We start from the raw sequence: 21841 nt of genomic DNA on the forward strand, positions 1-21841 counted from the left end.
TCGCTACTGGGTGGGGAGAGGGTGGCGGCAGCACTATAAGGGAGGAAGAACTGGTGGTGCTATGGTTGAAGAGAGGTAGGAGGAAGAAAAAGAAATTTATATCAACCAAACAACACTTAACATCTAAGGGTTTTGCTTTCCTTTCCCTCTCTACCCCTTTCTTGATTCCATTCCCTTTACCTCATGACAACCAAACGCCCCCGAAATTATGGAATTACTTGATGATAGTATATCTTTGTCTTTACGATTTTTACAGAGAAATCTGAATCAAGCCACAACCATTTATATATTACCTTCGTTTCCTAAAGATCTTTCTTGTTACTGTTCCTACAGATACCAAGGAGGATCGATTTGTGTGGGGTATCGGGTGGATAAAGTATGAGAAAAAAAGGGATTGAGATAAATAAACAAATAAAAAGGGGTTAAAATAGGAGAGAGAAAGGGGGTAAAATTGAATTAATAATGTAATGGTGGACCATATAATAGGGACATGAGAGGGTAAAAAGGAAAAAAAATTCTAAATAAGGAATAAAGTAAAAGATGGAAGATCTTTTGAAAACGCATTTAAACGGAAAGAGGGAAAATCTTTAGGAAACGGATGGAATATTATACAGATTAATTTGGTCAATTTAGCTAAAAGATAACTACTTAACTAGCCATTAACCGCAATATAAAGATCCAAGATAAAGAAGTGCCTCCAACTTCAATCAGCGGAACTACTGTGTTTTATTGTTCTATATAATGCCTTAGAAGTTACAAAAATGCAGTTCGAATTACAGAAATTGTACATTGAGTTGTTACAAAAATGCAGCAACAGCCAACACGTCATATAATTTGTCAAAATTTACATACAGAATCAAGTCACAGATTCTCTGAACTTTCTACATGATCCCAGTCAATAGACTTGTCTTCAAAATTGTAATCAGGATGGTGAAGTCTACTCCGACCCAGCCTACTCATCACAGCAAGACCTGGGACAAAGAAAGGTATAACAAAATCTGCTTCAAATAGGAAACAACTATTGGAAAGATATACTCATAATAGGAAATATACATCATAATATAGTTGTTGCAAATGAATGTTTAATAGAAGATTTATAGACATAATGATTGAATATTGATCACAAAATGGACAAACACAAAGGGACTATTCAATCATAGGTTCCACTCTTTGACTTCTGCTCTGGCTAATCGCATCAACAAGTAAATTTCCATCAAAGCTGAATGAAGTATTTACATTTCACTAGCAGTTATCCAATGAGCTAATTAAATGAAGGGTAAAGCATAATAGTTGGTAAATAGTTGAACCTGCTGGAAGTGAAAGGACATACCTTTAGCTTCTGGATGTTTACAGAAAGACTCAGCAATATATATGGGGTATAAAATGAAAAAGATTTACCTTCAACCACCCTATATAAAGACGACCACCATCTATCTGTAGGAACTTGGTACTGTTCAAGAGTTTCTTCAATAGCTTTATCGTGCTTTCCTTCCAAAACACCCTGCAGCGTTATAACTGCATCCTTTGTCTTCTTCAGAATATTATCCTCATCTTCGATCTCCAAGTGTTGAAGGTCATTCTGTGATGAGGTTAAACTGACAGCAAGGGCAAACTGAGCTGCAGCTGCCCATCGAGAAGATGCCAACCACCTCCTTTGCCCATCTAGCCTATTGTTATCTCCAGTTGACGAATTTTCTTCTTCAACTCTATGCACAAGGCTGCGCAAATATTGAGCATTTGCAGCTCCAGTGCTTTGAACCATCTTAGAGAAAGCACTTTCTTCATTTAGAAGAAGCTTTTCTGGGGTATTATATTCTAGGACCTGGAGGAGGAATATAACTTGTAAACAACAGGCAAGATAATCATGTAACAAACATTTGACAAAGAACTCTATCTATGATAGAAATAAAAAAGTGTTAACATTGTGAAGGGCTTCCAGACATATCTTCACTTTTCATAAGTGCATGGCACATAAGTAACATAGATAGCTGTCCATCGGAGGAACAGATCACATCTTAAATTCTTAATAGCTATATCATAGATGTGTAAAATTTGGAGTTATTTTCATTATCTAGTAATTTTATCCTTTGAGATAAGCAGAACTTCTATTAATAAATGACGTAAATATATACAAAGAAAAGGAAAGAATATGAGGGAAAAGGAAAGCTATAAGACACTTTTACACCCAAATTAGTCAATCAGAGAATGTCTATAGTTAATTTACATATCAAATAACTCTATGACACAAAAGAACATGATTTTAAGCTCGATAAACCCTGCTATCTTCCACAGATGTCCATAAGCTTAGCAAATAAACTTCACGTCATAAATATCTTCTGCCAATTATCCTAGAAGGTAACAGCCAAACCCTTAAAGAAAAACAGTAAAAACTTGAGGTTGTTGAATGGAGTGGGTTCACGTTGCTATCATGTTGACGCTTTTGCACATGGTGTGGTTAAATCTCCTACTGATAGTTCAGCAACAGCTAAACCGATATATGTAAATTTTTATCTACACAAAGTTGTAGCCATCTCTATGTTCTCAAACCACTCCCGCTCTTTTGTTTTATGGTGAGGTGTTTTTATTCTATGCAGTTCTTACTTCATACAACAGATTGTGAAATAGCCTCTACCTAGTATCATGAGCAATTTTCTTGGACGAAAAGAGATACCTTACGTTGCAAAGAAGAAACTGCAAAGTGGGAAAAAGACACTACAACATTCAAATATCTCCAACATTTGAAAGAGAGATTCTGAAAGCATATCTTCATGAACACATATCCAATAAGACACTAAACAAATTGCTCCCTCTCATAAAAACAACCCCAGATGGATAGCTGACGAAGCCCTCACCCTCAAAACCCAATGTTGAGCCTAGGTCGGCTAGTTCTCTTCAGGCAGGAGCCAGGAGGCCCAGGAGTAAAATTGTTGACCTTGTAAATGAAAGATTACCCCCCACACCACTTAAGGAAAGCTCATATAATTTCCACTAAAAGTAAAAATGATACAAATCTGATCGAGAAAGAATATACTGCTCTCTATTGTTACATAACTTGGACTAGGAGAACACAGGAATATGTTCAACTGTCAAACTCGACTATTTTATGAAAAAATCACATTTGTTTGGGTTAAAAAATGAAGCATAATCTGTCCACATCCATATTAGAATGTTCAAGGTGACAAGAAGGGTCTGATATCAGAATTTGTACTTCGCAATGGAAGTACAGCACCACCACTACACCCTTGACCCTTCACCCCCTATTCCTTCCGAATTCCACACAGCAAAGTCATACATTTGAAATCAGACACAAACCAAGCACACCTATTACACTTAAGAGCAACTCCAATGGTGCTTGAACAGGGACTTGCTAGCAAATTTCAGAAATATTAAGCCACTTGCCCAACCGTTGGAGTAAGTCGCTGGAAATAATTTAGCTAATGAACTTTGCTCTACAAAGCCAAATTTGCCAAGCCAATTATGTGGGCCCATTGTTGTTGGAGGATGAAGAAATGTATAGGGCGTGGCTTTCACTGTGAAATGTTGTAGCAAATGGGTCTCACGCACAAGCTATTGAAAGGAAACATAAAAGTGTGGTTGGACCCACATGCTACATCTTTAATTTTTCCCATCAATGGTTATATTTCAAGCAACTGAATGAATTTGGCTTAACCATTGTGGGGGTTTTGATTAGTGAAGTTAGCTAGAGAAATCTAGGTGGCAACTTAAGTCAATTTCCATTTTGCTCAACCAGTGGAGTTGCTCTGAGAGCTGTTATATAAAAAGGAATTAATACAAAAACTGGTGATGGCCATGTCTCGGCCAATAAGCCTCACTCACAGATCTCTTCCTGTTGCTTTAGCCGCAACCCAAGGATACAATATGCATATTTGCTGACAAAATCTTACCCGGTGCAGCTTAACATGGCTGTTGAGTTTCTCCAGGGTTGCATGATATCGTTCCACTGAAATCAGCCAGCAAAAAACTTCACCCCTACATGCATTATCTTTCATGGGAATTTATTGCGTTTCTCCAGAGTCGCAAAATATAATTCCACTTAACTCAGGCAACAAGACACTCTACCTAAATGGGGTATCTATCAAAGAAATTTTACTAAGGACACTCAGCTCGTTAGCTTCCTTTCCAACCTCCTAATAAAAAAGATATCTGCTGGAGGTGGAAGTTCCAAGTGACACATCTATCATTCTTGCTGCAAAAGACACAGACACTAAAAGCAAACAGGGAAGCATGAAAGACAACCAAGGATCCTGCTAGGAACCTGACATCTTGGTATCTCGGCAAAGGAAGAAAAGGATAAAAGCCCTAAAGATAACTTTCAGGGGCCTGTTAGGAAGCATCAGCCCCTGCTAGCATAGTAGCATTTCCATACCATTCATGTGGAGGACATAACTGTTTTAATCACTCTGTGTGATAGGGAATCAAGAATTTTGAAGTCAGCAACAAAGTAGAAGGCAACCTTTTGCTCTTCATAATTCTTCTAAGAATCACAAGCTTCCTTGGTTTCTATCTTATATGTAATTCCACAATGTTCCTTTCAAAGTCATCAGCTTCAGCAACTTTGTAAAAACTTGCCTCACTACCACAGATGCAATTCTCATTTGTGGTCACACATATACATATGTACTTTTAACTATTGCAATAAAAGCTTTATACTACAAGACCTCCTTATCCCTGGTCAACCAAGCATCAATTACTACACATGCAAACAGTCCACTATAGAAAAAGGGTAAGCCCACAACTGACACAACAGAAACAATTTTTCCAACGTAATTGAGGTACCCAACTATGAAGATAAAAATGAAACACGAGTAAATATCGGCGCAACAAAGCCAAAACTTGACTGGCTTTCTTCTCTGGAGAAAATATTGATATTGTTAATCCTGTCTACCGCTAGCATCACAAGAAAAACCACACCTTAACAGGTACCTTTGCCTTTCAGTTGAAAGCATGAAGACAGAATTGGGATATTGAAAAGGCAATTCAACCTATAGTCTTTAGCGCAAATACTTTAGGACCTAAATAGTGGGTCTCTGCCAGGTCATCTCCCTGAACTCATATATGGTCCACATCTTCAACTATTCTATGATTCTATCACACTAAAATCTATTAATATATACTAGTCCACTTAACTCCAGAAAGCACTCACTCCGATGCCGGACCTTTACCAAAATTTAATCATGCAAAGTCCACAAATTCGCAAGATCAACCCATATCTAAACTGAAAATAGCTAATTTTGATTGCGATATTCGACAGACATGGATAGACATATTAACCTGTTGATTTAATGGAATGGTAATGTACACTACAACTTTTATAATCAACTTTCTATGCAGAAGTTAATTGATAATAATAATGAACAAAGAAAGCAAATGGGTCAAATTCACTAATCCGTTTAATAAATAAGCCAGGTTACTGTCAACTGTCCGTTTGATAAATAAGTCAGGTTACTGTTAACTTCTTTTAATGGGCTAAGACATTTTTACCATTTTTATACACATGAGCACAAATCCTAACTGTAGGAAGTCACAAAAATTAAAAGGGCTATGATCAAATACTATCGCAATCAAATGTTGTAGTTCTAGCACTTGATCCATAGACCAAAATAAACTATCCGTCCTCGCTGCCATATCATCCTACCCTTTTACAAACCAAATAATGTACACCCATCAGGGGGTGATTAACCAAAATGCAGTCTTGACTACATGATTCAAAACTCCAAGTCCTTCACATAGAGGTAATACTAGAATCTCCCCCTAACTCTTACACTAGTAGGAAGCACATTAAAATCATCATTTATCACCCACTTTGGTGAGCAACTACCACCTTAAATCCCATAGGATAAGAATCCCTTCACGTCTAACATGGTGAAAGAAAGAAAAAAATTTCTATATTGCTTGGTGGCATAATTAATCATGTTTTTAGAAGGCTGATTTTGATAAGCTCCAAACTTTAGCCCCCCTTATATTACATACGGGATAGGTATAATAGTATATTCCTAGCAAGGAACAAATTATCTAGCCTTTAATAACGCCATACTATGAACGATAAAGGCAAAATTCTGCAAGTCTTGGCAATTAGTTTTTTTAACAAGAAAATTTTACTTACAATGATAAAAACTAATAGCGACACATATTTTTTTCTTCATACAAACATATTCTGATTGAATGCTTGGTAACTAATAGTCGAAAAACTAATCTCAGCTGCTTTTCCCTTGATATGTGTCTCTTAGCAAATCATTTCCAGAACACTACTCACAATTCAAGATTAATCAAGTTTCTTTCGTTCACAGCTCTAGTTCTTAACTTGGGCTTTTGATTCATCAGTCTAATGTGCCATTTCGAAGCTCAACTGATATCTTTGGAGCTACGTTAAAAAAAAAAATAACACAACAAAGAAGGTAGTTAACACATACCAAGGTAACATAACTAAATGTCGGAGACCATACCTTCCCAGCCTCAAGAAGAAGAACACGATCACAGTCAATAATAGTGTTGAGTCGATGTGCAATTATGAGCATTGTACATGTTTTAAATTCTTCTCGTATGGTTTTCTGGATTAGAGCATCAGTTCTCACATCAACAGCAGCAGTTGCCTCATCAAGAACTAGGATCTTAGACCTCCGTAGCAAAGCTCGTGAAAGACTTAGAAGTTGTCGCTGCCCAACACTGAAGTTTTCTCCTGCTTCAGAGACCTTCAGAAACAACGAATATTAGTTAAACAATATTCCCTTTTGAATACATGGAACCAAGAGAACACTAATCATATATCGAGTGTAGGTACAATAGACACCAGTTACCACATCAAAGAAAACTTAAAAAGTTTTGGCAAATAATTTAATCCGATACGGGACTTACAAAACTATTATTTGCATTTTTAAAATAAAAAGCAGGGCTATATCAACATCAACCTACAAAAAAGTGCCAAGTTGGAACTGGATCTCTGAACTATACTCACTCTGAATCTTTCTCTATTTCTTTTCTAATTATTTTCGTACTTCTCCTCTGTGTGTGTGTGTGTGTGTGTTTGTGTGTGTGTCTGTGTCTCTCCCTCTCTCTTATTTCTGATTATTATTCACTCCATAAATTAATCCTCCTAATATATCTATTTCCCACTACTGAAGTTGTGAAAAAAAAAGTAGATAAAACTTCTTCGACGATGGCAAATTTGCATGCAATACAGCATTCTGGCATGGCAGCAAGGAATTAGAAATTTTCTATTTTTATTAGCTTTATGTATTTTACATAATCTCCACATAGTATATATTTAAATCTGAATAAGAGTATTCGAAATATTTGGCACATTGCTCACTCTTCATTCCATGTGGAGCTTTATTGGGTCAAGAGAGGTGGCTTTCTGATATCTAGATGGTGAGATTTTTGCGAGAGTCTGCTATGAACTAATATTTTAGGGTAAGGGTAATTTAGGTATTATCCTAATGAGTAGCTTAGGGAATAAGCTAGGTAGTTGTGCTAACGTAATTACACTATATATAGGGATAATTAGAGAGAGAAAGGTATGTTGAAAATTGTTAAGAAAAATTGGGTGAGCTTTTAAAGTTCAATGGGAGAGAAAAAGCCTCTCGAAAGCTTGTAACTATCATTTTATATTGCTGTAATTTCAGTTTTTCAATCAAATACCCCTTTTCTTCCATAATTTTTGCCATTAATGTGTCTAAGCTATGTTAATTCATAGCAAATGGTATCAGAGCCAAACCTCGGAGTGGTGGCCCACGGAGTGGTGGCCTGGAACTAGCCAGCCGTGACCAACGTGGCTGTGACCAACGAGGATGTTGGTCCTTATGGGGGGGCGAATGTTATGGACTGATCCCAGGGAAAGGATCTCACACCGAACGTATGGGAGGTTGGTGTTGTTTATATAGGACAGTGGGCTCTCCTCCTCTTGAGCTAGCTTTTGGAAAGTGCATTCCTATTGTTCTATAACAGAGTCGAGAGAGAGAGATAATTGGTCCGTCCAAAAATTAAGAATAAAAAAGATGAAAGAGTGCTTTGAAGAGTGGAGGGCAATGAGAGGAGGGGAAAGGAGAGCTCGAGTCCACTGAAAAATGAAGGGAAGAAGGGGAAAAACGGCTCATTGAAGAAACCTGCATGGCATATGACTGCCACTGGTGGATGCCGGAAAAAAGGCTAACACCAAAGAATCCGGCCAAATCAAAGCACGAATGTACTCCATAAGGTAGATTTTTACAAATTAATTTTTTAAAATAAATTGATAATACAGAGTTCTACTTTTTAAAAAAATTCGAAATAAAAATTGATAGATAGATTTAGGCTTATGTGAAAACCACCTTTATGGTAAGAACCTATGTTACTCAGACACGGATTGAGTGTCTACTCGGATACGGGTGTCCAAGTGTCCGACTTGGCTATTTTGTAGAAAAAGACAAGTTTTTAGTTTAAAATGAAGTATCCAAGTGAAGTGTCGTGTCCGACACGACAAGACACGACACGACACCCGATTTTTGAGGTAAACGAAGGTCTCGGAGTAACATAGGTAAGAGCACAGAAACATGTGACGGAGAAGAAAAAAGACTAGTGTTCATCTACTACCTACACAATGCATGTTTTCAAATTGTGGTGCGAATTTGTAAGTTTTTTTTATATTTGCATGCTTTTTTCATATGCCTATTTTTTAACAGCAAGTGCATAATTTTTCTACTAGGTGCATGGTTTTCACCAAACGGATTGATCTCACCATAAGGGTGGTTCTCATGAGAACCTCACCCAATAGACAATATGAGCAATATACACATTCATCGAGGAAATTTATTTACTTAAAAGTGGCAAAAACTACTCCACTTAAAAAGTACCAACACCTAGAAAAACATACCTCAGCATCCAAACCTAAAGGATTCCTCCTGATGACTTCCTTCAAATGGGCCCTCTCCAAAGATTCCCAAAGGTCTGCATCATTGTGCTCGTTGAAAGGATCAAGATTAAACCTAACAGTTCCTGAGGATACCAGAAAAAGTAACGCTCATTAGTCGTTAAGACTCTTTCAATAAGAGGGAACTTTCTAAAAGTACAGAAACTTGACAACTGCAGTCTGCACATAATTACAGATTCAATCCACTGAAACCATAAGACACTCCTAGGGCCCTACTCACTACCGAATATTCTTTACAGTCTAAAGAACAGAAAACAACAGTAACTAATAGCTGGGCTCATGCCATGGGAAACTTATGAAAAAGCTAGATTAACATGATAAGCACAGTGTTGACGTTAAATATGCAACAACTCAGCTTATGTCACAAGGAGACAATTAAGATCCGATTCATGACTATCTTGGTTCAAAAAATTATTTTACGATACAAAAAAAGGTCTTAATTCCAAAAATTTCAATGAACTGACTGATCAAATCAAAACCAGATTCAGCAGTAGAGATCAGCACAGGTTAGGAAACAGAAAGGCAAAACAACTAAAAACAAATGAAGAAAATAAAATAAGCCTGCTAGGAGAACAGACATTTAAGGACGAGTTAAGTTATGAGGGAACATGGAAGTTGTTGAAAATTCACAAAACCACCTTCATGTAACAGAAATTTCAAAGCAAGCAGATAGCCACAGCCTACAGATGATCAATCCCGTTAGCACCAAAAAGAAAGAACTGAATTTATATTAATGATTTTTTATGATTTTGCCTCGGCACAAATTTCTAACTTCTAAAATAAAAAGAAAAAAAAAACCTTAAAGCTCGAGTAATCATTGCATCATTGCATTTACACCCATGTGTAGCTGCTGTGCCAACTATTTTTAATCATAAACAATTTTACCTGTAGTCTCTTTAAGTGAGGACTATTGAGGAGACACAATGAGATGTTAATCTAGATATTTGAACAATTCTTTATTGTTTAATGAAATGCAAATCTTCATATCTCAACAATTTTCCATTGTTTAATACATTGTTAAGCTAGATAATAGCACAAAATGTCAACAAGATAAGAAGTTGAACAAGCAAAAATACATTAACATGTTTCAAAAGTAATACTCGACGGAATCCCAATGTAACCCCTTCACCTTTCATGAAAGGGGCTGGGCAGGGGAGAAAGACAAGAAACCGTAACATCGAGAGGTATTGTGAAGATAAAAAGTTAACTAGAACCAAGACTAGATGAAACATACCTGAGAACAAAACAGGTGCTTGAGGTATGATTCCCAGAACTTTACGCAAATCAGTGAGTCCAAATTTCGCAATATCACAGCCATCAATTAATATTTTTCCCCTTTCGAGTTCTACAATACGAAATAACGCATTAAGCATGCTCGATTTCCCTGCCCCAGTTCGTCCAACTATTCCAACCTTGTCACTAGGGGGTACTGTGAAGGAGACACCATGCAGGACAGCAGGAAGTTCAGGTCGGTAACGTAACACCACATCTTCAAACTTGATAGAACCTGAAGAAGGCCAACCAGGAGGAGGACGGTTGCTTTCAATAACAGGAGGTGCCTCAGAAGGCAAATCAATATATGTTCCAACCCGTTCAACTGAATTGAAATTATTTTCTGCAAGACTTGCAAGTCTAAGCACACCAGTCAATAGTCCTGTTATATTCAGGGCATAGCTAAGCAGCAACCCCATAGTAGAGGCAAATGCCTGCTGGTTCTCCGCCCTCCCATTCTGCATGACAGCAAAAGTTGCTGTAAGCCATATCATGAGGCCACCTAATGTTTCCAAACGGATAGCAAGCCATCGGTTCCCACTCATGTTCACAAGACTGAATCTGATATTATTGTCCATGGACTTCCCATTGATGTTCGCCATTCGATCATAAGCTTTGTAGGCTCGAATAGTTGATAGCCCATTCAATGCTTCTCCAAACTGTGCATATACAGGTGATCTGGAAATTGAATCTAAACGTTTGACCTCCCGTGCAGTGCTCTGTGAAATAAAAGAATGTTATCCACAAGTGTACTTTACAAGGCATTTAGATAAGAAGGAGACAGCCTCTCAGATAAAGCTTATACAATAGATGAGAGATAGAATCTGAAGAAAAAAGAGGAGAAAATATGAATTATATCTCCAACGACATAGATATGAAAAAGACCCACCCATATGTCGATACAATAATTTCAAATTGATAGGAAAAGGAGAAAATTCTGAACAAGAATCACAAGTAACACCTCTGATTTATCTGAGTTTATATCTTCCATAGAGGAAAAAAAAAAGCACTACTATAACATAAGAGCCACAAGTCCTCAAACAGAACCCTAATCATACAAAATAGCTGCCTTATAGCTTGGTAAGGGGATAATTGTAACCTGTTCATTACATAAGTTATTGGTATCCAGAAATAAAGTGATGTGATGTTTACAAACAAAAATAACATACTCGGGGCCAAATTTTTCTCATATAGTAAGGGGCTCCATGCTCATGAGCCGAGGTTCATATCATAGACACATGTAATCAAAATAAAACAAGTTAATGTTTGGAAATATTTAGATGCTACAATTAAGAAAAACGATTTCTTAGTAAATACAAAATTAAAACAGTGACATAATATATGCTTGAAGTTCACAAAAGTGAAATTCCCACCTATTTCACTCATCAAATTTATGGAACTATTTTAGCATATTGCACAGAATTCTAGATCACAAATTCACAATATTTAACACAGAGTGTTCTTAGAAGTTAGAATTCTGGACAAAATTAACAGCTTTTGCGAGGTTATAAAGAAGCCAGAAGGCCGGATATACCTGATAGTATAAATAGGCACCATAGAACAAGACTAGAAGAGGCATTATGGCCCACAGAGACATAGTGCTCACAATTCCAATCAACACAAAAGTTGAAATAAGCTGCGAGACCTGGTTCAAAAACATATTTCCAAATATCGCAACATTCCGATCTATGTCACCAAGGTCCTTTGCAAATCTGTTGATGACCCGTCCAAGGGGATTGGTTTGAAAAAAGACCATAGGTGCTCTAAGAATAGAGTTAAGCATAGCATCATGGAGTCTCTTAGCCGCATAGAGACTTGAAGTGATCAACCAATAAGAATTGAACAATGTAATCAGAACCTGCATCAAGAGTATACATCACAAATTAAGTTCTGGAAAGTACAACCAAAATTTCATCTTCATAATTATCACTTGGAATATTGGAAAAACATCCTTTAGACTGTAACAGAAAAACAGTTGAAAAGAAACTGAAAAAAGGGAAAATATTTTACACAAATTTTAAACTTAATCTAAAAGACTCACCTGACCAAATGATAGAAGAGCATAGACTAGATTATAAGTTCCCGATCCATATTTGTCGGGGCTGCTTTGATCTGTCCAAGCACTCAACCATGTGCTACTTGAAACGCGCAGAACTTCTGTTAAAATGTAGCACATAAGGAGTATGATAACCACCCATGTCCCTCCAAGTGCATTCTTGTACCTGCATTGACAAGAAGTGAATTTCATTTTACATTCACAGTCTATTGGATTATTAGATGATTATAATAATTAATAGGAGAAAGGGAGAAATGGTAATAGTTTTCTGTTTGTCGGAGTAGGAACTTGATTGCAGTCACTATTGCACCAACCCTAAGAGGTAATGTAACTGTGAGGAAATAAAACAAGCTTGCTTCTTCAGCATTGGAACAAAAGTCCAGGTCCAGTGAAATTGAACCAAAATTGTTGTTTCTTGGAAAATGTTTTGCATATTATTGGACACGGTCTCTCAGGCTAAGTGTATGAAATTATATTTCTATTCAATATCTTCTAAATTTTTTAAGAAAAGTTACATACTCATTTATAATAACAGGAAGAATGAATAGCATACAACATAGATCCTTAACAGCGCAACGAGTCCACTATAAACGAATGAATCAGAAAATATTGTAAAAATCCTTCAACTTTCTCCTCATATTTCATAGGTAGGTAAGAATAACAATCCCCACCTTGCCCAATTTCAACTCAAAGCCAGCAGCAACACCATGAGGAGGGATTGGAAGCATAGAGCCAAATGTAAAATCTACTCACTCAAACATGAGGATATGTACATACAATTTATATCAAAAATCCATAATTAGAGTTGGAAGCTCTATAACTTGAGTATCGAATCTCTTACTCAAGCCAATTTTCCCTTTGTCCGCAGAAAAGGGGGAAAGATACCTTCTTTTGTCATCTTTTTGGTCACCATATGCAATAGCAGTTATCCCACAAAGGAAACAAGCAATGAGATTTGAGATAGAAATAATCAACCCAGTATCATTTACTTTACCTTTGGACGTATGACATTAGAGTTAGTGCAGCTAGTTTCCAATCTAACCTAGCAAAGCAACATCTTTCAAAACAGAAAATCAGACAGATGACATGATAAGCCCCCTCACCATTTTTGGCTGCTGAAGCATAGGGCAATTTGGAGCACTCAAAATGACAGCCATCATTTAGGCAATAAGAGATAAGTAAACATCTTTTAAGATAATGCAAACCTGATTGATGACATGATCTGCCCCTCAATGTTTTTGGCTACTAATGCATCAACTAACTTTAGGGCACTCAATGAAAGCCATGATTTTGGCAAAAGCAGATAACTAATTTCAAAACTAAGCCAGTAAACATTAATCATCAGATAGCGACTGTTGTGGGTTTTATAAAGTAATTTCCAGTACCTCATTAAGACATTCCAACTCACAACACCAGTTTCTCGTTCTTCCTGTTTGATCAGAACAGATTTTGATTCTTTAGGTTTTTTTGGCTCAGTCTTGTCTCCCGGCTTGTCAACTAAGTTCCCATTTTCTACAGCTTTTAGAGCCTTTTCATCATTACTCTCAAGATCATGGTTCTCTTCTGTATATTCTTCCATTTTCCCAGCATTTTCCATCAGTTTCTGGAACATTATTCCGTTTTCAGACAATTCCTCAAAAGTTCCTTCTTCTTTAATCAAGCCATCATGAACCAGAATGATTCTATCAACTTGTGACAGAAAATGCAACTGGTTCGTGACAAGTACCCTAGTTTTACCTCTTAGCTCATCCTTGATACATTTCTCGAATACCTACAGATAGTTCACATTTAAACAAGTCAAGACCATATCGCAGCACATGGGGTGCTAGTAAGCTAAGATATAAGAGAGGAGGCCATTTAAAAATTAAAGACCTTGAAAAATGAATAACGTATACATCATAGTATATAACATTAAAGGATTTACTTTAACCATTCTACATGAAACTCCATGCACTCGAACAAACAAGTTTACTGTATGACCCCTTATTTTTCTTCCATAGAAGAGAGTATCCCTGCCAACCTTTTGCTTCCCCAAGGATCTTTCTTCTCCAGCCACCATCAACACATATAAGCACAAAGTAGTGGTCATCCTTCTCAAACAGAACAATATAGAACCAGAGCTGTGGAGAATAAAATACATGTAGATATTGTATATCTAGAAAGAAAGTATTTATCATCTAAAAATATTTATATAGGTGAAGAGACTAGAGATAAGTTTATTCCAGTTAAAAGATGGTCATTAGTGATGGGTCAGTGTTCTAGTATTCACATTCATAAAGGATGTGAACGTCAAAACCAGTAACGATGACATAGCTTATACACTCAGTAATGGTACGTTGGTGGAGTGTAGGTTTAATGGCTATGGATTGTAATGATGGTGGTAGTCAGCACGCCCTAGTTCGATAAATCATGAGGCTTATTTGCCTGATTTCTCATCACAAATAATGCTATTTGATCCTTTTTTAAGAGGAAGGTGTCTCCCAAAAAGGGTAAGCCAGACAGAAAATAATCATATTTGGTACAACAAGCAACATATATATTTGACCAGAAGACTTGATACATAAGTATTATGTGGTTTTGACAGCCAGCAATATATATCAGCCTAAGAGACATTCATATTAAAAAAGTTCAAAGAATCCTGTGCCCAACATAAAACAATAATCATGGCGATTGGGTTGACTCTTGACATTGATAGAAGAAGATGATTACTGATTTGGGCTTATCAATCCTTCTCTCTATCCTATCTTCTGCAGCTGTTTTCACTTTCCTCTTACTTCATAGACTGATGGCTGTTTTTTTTGTTTTACATGATTTTTTTTTTACTTTGAATTAGAAAAAAAACACGTCATGATTATTAAATAACGCAATTGAAGTCTCCTTCCCCAGCCATTTAGCATCAACCAGATGAGATTTTTTTCTCTCTCCTCCCCTTCCCACTCTCTTATTCTGTCCTTGAATGGCTTGCACAAGAAGACATGTCCCACTGACAAATGGAGGACCTTTCCCAGATTTCGTAGCCAGTGTCATGTTGTGTCATGTTGTGTCATATTGACACGGGTTAATGAAACATTACCAAATCCAGGTAACATAGCAGAACAAAATAACACTCAGACTAAATGATACACTACCAAGTGCCCACAATAAGAAGTTACGAGTAACGGAACCAACTAATGAAACCCAATAAAATTAACAAACGAAAAGTATTATAGGTTGCCAAGAATTACCTGTCGACCCACATGAGCATCTAGAGCACTCAAAGGGTCATCAAAGATGTAAACATCTGAATCGGAATAAACAGCTCGAGCCATTGATACTCTTTGCTTTTGTCCACCACTGATGTTTACTCCTCTTTCACCGATCTCAGTAAGATCACCACCCTGATTGACGAATAAAACAATGAAGCCAGATATTCAAACACCCACGAGAATCAATATGAACGCAAGATGAAATTAACGAGAGACAACCATTAAACTTACTGAAAGTAATTCCAGGTCATGCTTCAAGGCAGTGACATCTATTGCCCTCTCATATCGTGTAGGTTCAAAAACTGAGCCAAACAGAATGTTATCCCGCACCTAACAGAACAGATGTTTAGGAGAGAAACAACTTTCTCATATGATGGAACTATATAAAGATACATTACTGTTCACATTTTAATTGAAAAAGTAGAGATGACTAGTCCTCTTTAGCAAGGGAAAGAAACTCTAATTTTTGAACATTATCACTGCTATCAAAGAGATAGGTACTGAAACCAGACACAATGAATCTTATAGCTAACAACTCACAGTGGCATTGAATATCCAAGAAACTTGTGGAACATAAGCAACTTTTCCTCTAATGGTAGCACTTGTATCAGGAGACATTGGAGGAAGCTCCCCAAGCATTGAAGATATAAGTGATGTCTTTCCTTCTCCAGTACCACCAACTATTGCAACCAAGCTCCCAACAGGTATATCTAAATTTATATTGGCTAGTGCAGGCTTCTCTGCCTGAAGATATTAAAAAAAATAATTAATTGTTAGGACAAGGAGCCACCCAAGCCCAATAATGTTCAAAGGCAATACATCTTCTCAAGAGTGCAGTAATATGAATTAATAGCTAATATGATTATTAAGCAAAATTAAATCATAATAAACCAAACCAATAAGAGCTGCATCTAAAAGGAGATAATAGCACATTAGAGAAAACTCATTAAATACAATAGCTTATGCGAACCTTTAACAACACGGAGATAAGAACTACAAATGCAAGATCATTTGATCCATTGCCAATTTACCATTATTAAGTAATTGTTTACATATTTGTGATGTAAGATTATTTTCTTATTTTTCAAAATAAAATTGCTGCTTGGTCCCCATAGCAACAGAACCCATCCAGCACTCTCCCAGGGTTTGGGAATAAGACATATGCAAAAGGTCCAAACAGTTGAGGATAAATCATCACCCTTATATCATACAACACCAAACCCAGGATTTCTAACAAGACTTCTGCGTTCTGCCTGTGGAAAGGTATGGGGAATCAAATCTGCTCTTCTGCAGAATTTACCAATATATAGAGTTGTTTTCCTTTAAATCCATCAATTGGAACGGCAAGAACCAACTGCATACTTCAGAAAAATAGAAAGAAGTGAAATTAGAACAAACATACCACCTATTCCAATCTATCCTCCATTACATCCCAAAAAGTCATGTCTACATTCTAATAAGCAAGATTTCATGTAATTTCTTCTACTGCCTTTTTTTTTGGGGGGGGGGGGGGGGGGGGGAAATACAGGAGATTTTCTCATTTTTTGAAATTGGAAATCTTCAAAAGGATCGTTTTCCTCACACAAATAAGACAACTTTAGAGCGTACATAAGTAAATATCATTACAGAACCAATCTGATAAGCATCACGTCAAAAGATGCTTGGTGCTCTTACATCCACAACTTTAGGCATTCACCACTTTGGAAAAACCTGATTTCCGAACACCTATGCTTTTATGCTATGTTTCACTTGCAACTCGCATCAGTATGACTAGAAGTGATAATGACTTAATGAGCCACTGTCTCGCAAACTACTTGAGCTTGACTCAAATATTTTATGAGCGGAGCCGAGCTAATGCAGCTCGAGAGCCTTGTGAAACACGCTCAAAATTTATACATTTTAACTATTAAATTTTTACGTATTTGATTAGTTATCACTAATAAAAACTTGCACCTACTTGTGAGTTTTTTAACTATTAGAAAAAAGCTTAACTACAAATTATTTTAGCATTAAAAAGTAGTACTTAGTAACAATTTCTGAGCTCAAGTTGAGTTTTAAACTTAGTTGAACTTGAAAATTTGAGCTCAAAAAGGCTAGCTCAAAGATAAGTCTGGCGAGCCAAGCCCAGCAACCCCAAGTTCGAGCTCTATCACCCCTAAGTATGATGAATGATATACTAAGAAACACCGTAAGATATTGGAATCCGGAGATAGCAAGATGCCCCAATTTGTGGTGCAGCGAAAAAAGGCCATAAAATATTCGTGGACTACATGCTAAATATTCTTTAGGAAAGAAAATGTGAGTAAACCTTCGAATCCCAAGAGAAATTTCCATTTTTAATTGAGATAGCTGGTAATCCTGGATCAAGAGGTGGATTTGGCAGGAGGATTCTCCCCTCAGCAAGCAATAGTTCTTCTAAACGTGCCAGGGATACATTCGCATTTACAACCTGTCACCAAAAGGAAAGGGAACCAGGTAGTAATCAGCTAAAATTAGATTATGATAATGAACTAAGCAGCAAAAACAAAATCAAGGTGCATATTGAACATCTAAGTAGAAGATAATTGCGATTTTATTTTTAGCATGGCAGCTCAAGAAACTTGCAAGCAACTATGTAATCTCCTATATTTTTTTGCTATTATAGTCATGAACAAACACTGATGCAAAGATTACAACCTAGTCGACTCCTTTAAGAAATAAGGAAGGCAAAAACAATATTTATCCTCATGCCAATATGAAAAATAAACTAAGTGAGACAAAGCATCATATCTTCCATTCATTTTGGAAGCTAATAGTTAACATGACAGCAATAAAGACGACAACCAAAAAGAGTTGATATTTATAATAACAATTAGAAAATCTGCACAATGTACATTAACCTGCAAAAGAAGTACATACGAGTAAGAGACTGAAATATACAAACCATACATGTAATTGTATGACACCATCAGACCACGAAACAGCAAAAAAGAACTAGCAGAATTGTCAAATACCTGAGTTATCATATTTGGAAGCATAAATAGGGGAAACCGCAGCACCGCAAATAATGAAAGTGATGTAAATGCCCTCGCTGGTGTCAAATCACCCCCCAGCAGTGAGAACATCCCGAAAGAAACCACAGTAACAAATACAGGTATACTGTTAAGTATAAAACTGTTGCACTGCAAATGCAAAAGAAGAAAAGATGTCAGAAAGCCACTTGAGAATACATCCAACTCGATAGGAAAAGATAAAATATGCAAAGCATATGCATGAAATAATGAATATAGAAAATAGATAATTTTTTTTAAAAAAATACGTTTCATCTTCTACAGAATCTGTTTAAGACCTCAGAATGAGGTTTGAAATAGATGGTCATTTACATACAAAATAACAAAATTCAGGATACAATAGTATACTTGGCATAAATAGATATGATTGAAAAAATTTGTCACTAATCATTTTAATGATAGATGTTACTAATGAGCTAAGGCCCAGATAGACATGCGAGGCATCCTGCACCAATCCATACGGGGTAAATTAAAAAATGCTTGGACTAATCCACTCGTTTCACTAGCAACCTAACCAATTGAGCGGTTTGCCAAACACATTCCCTTTTCATCAAGTTGTCTGTTCCATTCTCTATGGGATAAATTTCCATTGCACAGCTAATCATCGGCAAATATTAGAGTAATCACCAAGACTCTGGCATTTTGTTAGCAAATTTCTCTAAGTATTATCTTTCTCTCTCTTCCTTAATTTCCCTCCTTTGACCGAAGCATTGGATGGATATTATCCCCCAACAAACCCAGGGTTTGATCTTCTCTGTTTTGTGTGGCTATTGGATCTGCCTGCGGTATATTATGCATAGTCTTTCTCAAGTTCATCTGACTCAGCAATATAAATTCAGCTCTGCACAGCAGTTATGCAAGTAGTAGAAAAATAGGAGAGAGGGATATTTAGTACTCGAACCGTTCATCCATTAATTGACATGCCTACCATATTCTTAGCTACTAGAAGTTCTATGATAAGAACTGACACAACTTTTTAAGGACAAACTAAAACAAAGGATGTTATTCAAGACTAGAAGCAATATGTGAGTGATTTCAAACGGTATACTATAGGTAAAAGTAACATGCAATATATAAAGTTCCTATTTTCCCAATGCAAGGTTTTCATACCGCTGCTAGTAGCTGTGCTTGGCGAAACCATGACAGTTCCTCCCCTCGTATGCTTTGGACTTTTCCCTGGAAACTAGTCTCCCATGCATAGCATCTGGTCACATTGAGCACAAAAAAAATTTATTAGCTCCCATTTGTCCCACAAAACCCACGAAAGAATCCAATCTTACAAGAATTACATACTTCACAGTATCCATGGCAGCCAATATTTCATTCATGAGGCCGATTCTTTTGTCAGTGCGCTGCAATCCCTCTTTGGTCAACTTTTGCATCTTGCTGATGACATAAGTCTAGCAAAATTGAATAAGAAGCATTATTATAATTGAATAAATAAAAAGAGGAATCAACTTACAAAAGAGTGCATCAAACTTCAACTGAAAGAACGTGCATCTCCAATCCCCATAAACCTGAAGCCCCGAACATAGTGGGAATGGCCAAACAGTCCCATACCCACCTTCTCTATACGAGAGAAAAACATAAAAGTATTCATAAATCTTTTCATTAGGGCCGCAAGGCCCGCAACTTCTACGTCGACTGCGAACGAGCACCTAATGCATTATTAACGGATTCTGCCTGCTATGGACAGTTTAGAGAAAGACATACACTTCCCATATCTTAGTACTACTCCATCCCTTTTTATGACAGTTAACTTTTTGTAGGCCATATTATTTTCATTCAAACTCTTCATACTGTTACCCATAAATTTAAAATACCAATGTGATGTGATCTGTTAGTGTTGAATACCATTATAAATTTACAGCAACCTACAACTCCCTGATAAATTTAAGTAACCTTAAGAAACACTAATTATGGAATGGAGGATGTAGCATTGGAGATGATATTGTGATATTGATCACAAGCAAGTAGAAGTTTCCCAGATTCATCACATATATTGGAAAGCCTATCGAGTTTTACCCGGAAAGCAATATTGTTCGATACGTGACAAAAATAGATACTTCCTCCGTTTTTTATTAGATGTTACACTTTTCAAATCACGGACTCCTAGGTAATTTTTGGAGAGGAGAGAGGATGAAAAACAAAAGTTTCTCATGTGAACATGTGATAGGAGAGAGATAGAGAGAAGTTATTACCCAAAATAAAAGTGTAACATCTAATTTAAAACTTCCTAAAATAGAAAGTGTAACATCTAAAAAAAACGGAGGAAGTATGTAAAATGCTGCTTTAGTGAATCAGGTAAGATGAGTGGAATAGAGTTCAAAACAAGTAATTTCATTCAAGAAAAAGGGACAAGAATTTAACATTTGCTACTTTATTTTTGATTGATTGATACAATACTTGAAATAGGGAACCAGGAAAGAGAAAAGTAATAGCATAGGTGGAGCCAATGGATAAAGTACTTTCTATACTGATGGAAATCAGTTTGAGACTTGGAGAGGTAGACGGGAGTATAGGACTATGGCCTGTGGGGATTTATCATGAATCAATAATTGTTACTTATCCAAAAAGGTGCTCGACACCATTAAAAAAAGGCACAGGTTCACTAATAAGGTGGGTAGATCTAATTAATTCGGAGACCAGAAAACTAAAAAAGAAAGTGGGTCACTGAGTATCTCGGGAAGAAAGAGAGAGAAAGCACAAGGACTGAGCATGGAGTGGATGAAAAATCAGTTACGTCTCTTTTCTAGACTCTTCTCCTTCTCCACTTCTTCTAACAGTTGTGAATCCAACCAGATCACCTTCCATAAGTGAACTGGTCAAATTTCCCCCAAGGTTTTGGGACGTTCGACCCAGTTTGCAGTTCATGGGTTCAATTACCAAACCGGGTAACACTGACTCATTGAGTCTATATATGGCCGATTAGTTAAACATTATGGGGGCAAGGGCATCAACATTCTTTATGTGAAGTCAGGGATGACGTTGATCGACAGATACTAGCTCCGTATTTCGCAAATAAGTTACAATAAACCCTCAGCCAAAGAATCTTATATTTTTCTACCTTGGCTATAAATTTATTACTTGAAACAGAAAATGGAAGAGCTATTAGATGTTTCCTTTACCCAACCTGGCCAATCACTGACATATAATACATTCAGACATTTAAGGATAAACAACTTAGATATAAGAAAAAGATTGTTACTTATAGACCAATACATTTCTATTGAAATGAAATCCATTTGACTCCACAAGCCAAGCATAAACAGAACCCAAATGTTGATCTCCAGAT

General features: G+C 36.6%; 1 protein-coding gene across 4 annotated transcripts in view; it reads right to left on the reverse strand.

Annotated features, from left to right (window-relative positions):
* Positions 1–684: 684 nt before the first annotated feature.
* Positions 685–21841, reverse strand: part of LOC104901176 (ABC transporter C family member 2) — a 45125-nt gene continuing 23968 nt past the window's right edge. For all 4 annotated transcript variants that reach the window (XM_010688726.4, XM_010688728.4, XM_010688725.2 and 1 more), the window contains exons 14-28: positions 19840–19946; positions 19657–19750; positions 18490–18657; positions 17805–17945; positions 16037–16240; positions 15728–15826; positions 15476–15628; positions 13637–14022; positions 12237–12417; positions 11730–12053; positions 10158–10914; positions 8867–8988; positions 6465–6710; positions 1399–1822; positions 685–971 (exon numbers count right to left, since the gene is read on the reverse strand). In XM_010688726.4, coding sequence (XP_010687028.1) covers positions 862–971; positions 1399–1822; positions 6465–6710; positions 8867–8988; positions 10158–10914; positions 11730–12053; positions 12237–12417; positions 13637–14022; positions 15476–15628; positions 15728–15826; positions 16037–16240; positions 17805–17945; positions 18490–18657; positions 19657–19750; positions 19840–19946 — 3516 coding nt within the window. In that variant the 3' untranslated portion in view covers positions 685–861. The remainder of the gene's footprint in view (positions 972–1398; positions 1823–6464; positions 6711–8866; positions 8989–10157; positions 10915–11729; positions 12054–12236; positions 12418–13636; positions 14023–15475; positions 15629–15727; positions 15827–16036; positions 16241–17804; positions 17946–18489; positions 18658–19656; positions 19751–19839; positions 19947–21841) is intronic.

Source organism: Beta vulgaris, chromosome 8, assembly GCF_026745355.1.
Source record: "Beta vulgaris subsp. vulgaris cultivar EL10 chromosome 8, EL10.2, whole genome shotgun sequence".
Lineage (NCBI taxonomy): Eukaryota > Viridiplantae > Streptophyta > Magnoliopsida > Caryophyllales > Amaranthaceae > Beta > Beta vulgaris.